At 32.8% G+C, this 4,082-nt stretch overlaps 1 protein-coding gene across 1 annotated transcript; it reads right to left on the minus strand.

The window, feature by feature from the left end:
• Positions 1 to 691: 691 nt before the first annotated feature.
• On the minus strand, positions 692 to 2,774 carry LOC135139500 (uncharacterized). The gene is made up of 5 exons (XM_064069757.1): positions 2,648 to 2,774; positions 2,395 to 2,599; positions 1,358 to 2,346; positions 869 to 1,034; positions 692 to 801 (listed from the first exon to the last, which is right to left on the minus strand). Exons 1-5 carry the CDS (start codon positions 2,759 to 2,761, stop codon positions 692 to 694), a joined length of 1,584 nt encoding a protein of 527 aa, XP_063925827.1. The 5' UTR covers positions 2,762 to 2,774.
• Between the last annotated feature and the right edge of the window lie 1,308 nt (positions 2,775 to 4,082).

Below are 4,082 nucleotides of genomic sequence, written 5' to 3' on the forward strand. Positions count from 1 at the left end.
CATCAATTCTTTAATATAAGGGGTGAGCCAAGGTGCATAGGGCTTTGAAATGAACGAGGTTTTGAACGGAGCGTGATAGTCAAATAATTCTAACACAGTTGTGTTAAGGTACCTGATTTTATCTTCAATATTGAAGATGTAATAAATGTTATCCAAAGATTTTTTATTTAAGTCTTAAAATACCCAACATTTTCAACAGTTGTAGTAGTTAAATTATTTACTTAGTTTTTTGAGTTTATGTTGTAACCTTTGAATAAAATGTCGTAAAAGGAATTTTTAGGAACAATTTTCTCTTGATTAATCGGTTGCAAAAGATCAAAAGGCACTCGAAACAAGCCCTGACAAATTTATTAGCGGCGCCAGCGGAGATCTCCGACCACCATGGACACTCGCGTAACCTCCTTTTCTATAATTGTCAAAATGACATTGGCAAACTCAAAGCAATCATGGATTAAGCATTTGACGTCGGCCTCAAAACTACTCTACTTATTTGTCTAATTAAATCGTCAATAAAGGACATACAGAAAACAATCTTTATAATTCCAAGGGATATGAATCGTTAAAAAACGTGAGGTTCATCAAATGCATCTTATTATAGTGTTTCTTTCTCATTCAGCATTCATGCAGATTTGTTTGAAAAAACAACTCAGTTTTTTTTTTCATCTGAATATATTCTCGATTAAACAAACAACTAAATTAGTTCCTTTAGCTTTCTCCGCAAAATCTTTCCACTCGTACTTTTTGGAATTGCGTCTATAAATATAATACCTCCATGGAGATGTTTCTGACTGGACACATTCTCTAAAAAAATTATGGTATTTGAAAAAGTATTATAGAAATATTATAATTGTTATGCTAATTAGATTACCGGCGATATATTTAATAAGTTCTTCTTCGGTCACAGATTGGTTTGGCTGTTTTACAATAAACGCAACAGGTACCTCTCCAGATCGTTCATCAACTTTACCTACAACCCCAGCGTCTTTAACTCCAGGGTGCTGAATTAAAAGATTTTCTAATTCTGCTGGAGACACCTGAAATATTTTATATTAACATACATTTATCGCGTGATCAGAAATGACTGAATCTGTTGGCAATATTTTTTAAACAAAAATGTAAACTTTTCTTACTTTTATGTTGGCATAACGGAAGTGACAACCGTGACATGCGATAAATTTGGATAAAGTTTTGGATACATTTGGCAAATTAAAAATGTCAACAATGTGTCAGTCTTGACAGCTGACAACCGGAAATTATAGGAAACATGATATCAATTTCAACTAAAATCAAGAACTGCCAACAGATACAGTCATTTCTGATCAAGCGGTATTTCATAAGATTATTTATAGAATCATACTTGAAAACCTTTATATTTGATAATTTCTTTCAAACGATCCACGATATAAAAATATCCTTCTTCATCGTAATATCCCAAATCGCCACTCTTTAAAAATCCATGTTCATCAAAAGCAGCTTGAGTTTCTGCTTCGTTTCCCAAATAACCCTTCATTATGCCATCACCTTTAAAACGAAGTTCACCAATTTCATGAGGAGATAAAGTTTTTCCCGTTTCAACATCCACAACTTTAATGCTATGGGTGGTCGTCGCTTTCCCGGAAGATCCATATTTTTTCACATATCTTGGTATTATAGTAGCAGCTCCACATACTTCTGTCATTCCATACACTTGACGAACAGCTTTAACTTTTAGTGTTTTTTCTACCATTTCCTCTAATTCTTTAGTTGCCGGTGCGGCACCAGACATAACATCGTTTATTGACGAAAGATCGTATTTTTGCACAAGAGGACTCTTTGCCAAAAAAAGAAGAACAGGGGGTACGACAAACAATTTTGTTATTTTGTGTTCTTGAATAATGTTTAAAAAAAAATCTGGATTAAAAGCATCAAGTATTACAAATTTTGCACCATATAAAAGGCTAGCTAGAGCTAATGCGTTACCGAATATGTGGAAAAATGGTAAGAATCCAACTAAGGAATCAACGTTGTTAATGTCAAGGAAGTACGGATCGCCGGCATAAATCATGGTTAGGCGAAAATTTGAGTGACTTAACTGAACACATTTTGGCAAACCCGTAGTTCCTGAAGAAGTAAGAATGAGGGCAATATCTTCTTTTGTGTCTACTTCAACAGGAGTGAAGAATTCAGTATCGTCTACATGAAGTAAGAAGTCGTCAAAATTTATTGCCTCAGGGACATGTTTGTCGTAAATGATGATATGGGCTGGATAAAATAATTGCTTTTTTAGTGGTAGGAGATTTTTGAAGGTTTTTGATGTGCAGAACACAACAGCCGGCTTAGAAATTGAGAAAAAGTGTTCAAGTTCACCTAAAAGTAAATGGTTAAAATTGTTTTGTATTATGATGTTCCTTTTACCTGAACTATAGTCGCAGTTGAGTGGATTAACTGATGCCCCTATATAAAAACCAGCAATAATGGTAACTAAATATTTCCACTGATTATGTGATATTATAGTTATCACGTCATGTTTTTTCACGCCTAAGTTGATTAATTTTTTCGCCAATGTAACAGATAGCCTCGATAAAGTTCCGTAATTTATTTTCTGTTTGTCTGAATCGATCTAAAAAGCAACAACATTAATGACAATTTAAAAGACACAAAAACCTACGATAGCAATTCGGGTGTTTTCCCATTTTCTAATTTCGTTATAAAATATAAAACCCAGCGATTTTTCTGGTAGTTGATTGTTGTCAGGGGGACCTTCCAAGACAATGCCTTTCATGTCGTTATTTTAGTTAGAGATATCTGATTAGTTACTACTAACAAGATTAAAAAATTTTCTCTTAATATATAATACCCATTTATTTGCATTAAAAATATGTTTATTTTATCAGTTATCGCAATTATAATTATCATTTATGGTTGAGTTCACATGAATAGCATTTTTTTTTTATTTTAAACATCAGAATGAATTGCTGTGTCCCTCAATCGTCCATCATAAAATATTATAACAGAAAAAATTGGTAATTTTTACATTTTTTATGAAGAATATAAAACGATTTCGTAAATGTTTTGTTTAATATATGTTTTTATTTTGTGATAAAACCAATCACTTTTTCAAATGATTATTTTTATTTTCCGCTATTAACAAAGTAGTACTTTTTTGGAATTAATATACAGCGTGTTATTGAAAGGTACGTACAAAATAAAATCGGAAATTGGTTTCGAAGTATGGGTGCTAAACGTAAAAAAAAGTTCAGGTAAAAGTGTTCTCCTTTTAGAGATAAAAATATTAAAATGTATGTCCAAATTCGTTGTACGCCTCTGATAAAAATATCATCCTTCGTTTCTATAGCAACATTTAGTCTTGACAAAAGTATTATTGTTACAGTTGCTAGGTTCCACTAAAATAAATTAATTTTACCTATTTATCCTTCAATAGCGTCTAAAAAGGTTGGTTAAGGGTTAATTTTCTCCTTATAACTTTGATAACACAAAATAAGTTTTTCAGACTTCTTAGACTTGGCGAATAATTGTCAATTTTGTTGTACGTACCTTTCAATAACACCCTGTATATTCATAATGAAATATATACTTAGGCCGTAAGGATTTGCTACCTGTTGAGTGAATTGCATGGTAGTCTTTCCAAGAAATAACAAAAAAACTTTACCACCATCGTATCGTAATCAAGTGTATAAACGAATTTTTTTGTTGAAATCGCAAATATGGGTGGAAAATAGCACTTATTTCGAATTTTGCTGTTGTACGAGTATAGTGCAGACAATTTTCGAAATTTCACTAAAAACATTTTCTTGTAGATTTCGGGCCGCAGAAGTCAAATCCGCTTTCACTTCGATAACTCCCTTGGTTCTTTTTCGTCCCTTCTATCCTTTTTCGTCCTTCTTCGTCCTTTTTCGCCCTTTTATGTCCTTTTTCGACTTTTTTCGTGCTCTTTCGTCCATCTTCCGTCCTTTTTCGTTCTTAGTATCCGTTTTCGTCTTTTTCGCCGCAGAAGTCATATCCGCTTTCATTTCTTCGATAACCCCTATGGCCTTTCCAGAATCGTTCTTTGAAATATTCAAAAATATGCAAAATGACCTCAA

Source organism: Zophobas morio, unplaced genomic scaffold, assembly GCF_036711695.1.
Source record: "Zophobas morio isolate AGI-343-1 ecotype UQ-CSIRO unplaced genomic scaffold, CSIRO_AGI_Zmor_V1 ptg000031l, whole genome shotgun sequence".
In the NCBI taxonomy this organism is placed as follows: domain Eukaryota; kingdom Metazoa; phylum Arthropoda; class Insecta; order Coleoptera; family Tenebrionidae; genus Zophobas; species Zophobas morio.

What these genes read in the sequence shown, in the direction of transcription:
- LOC135139500 (XM_064069757.1), bottom strand. Translation starts at nt 2,761, where the DNA reads ATGAAAGGCATTGTCTTGGAAGGTCCCCCTGACAACAATCAACTACCA. An exon ending in AAAACACCCGAATTGCTATC is followed by an intron (nt 2,600 to 2,647) that starts GTAGGTTTTTGT and finishes GTTGCTTTTTAG; the next exon opens with ATCGATTCAGACAAACAGAA. An exon ending in TCAAATATAAAGGTTTTCAA is followed by an intron (nt 1,035 to 1,357) that starts GTATGATTCTAT and finishes AAAATATTTCAG; the next exon opens with GTGTCTCCAGCAGAATTAGA.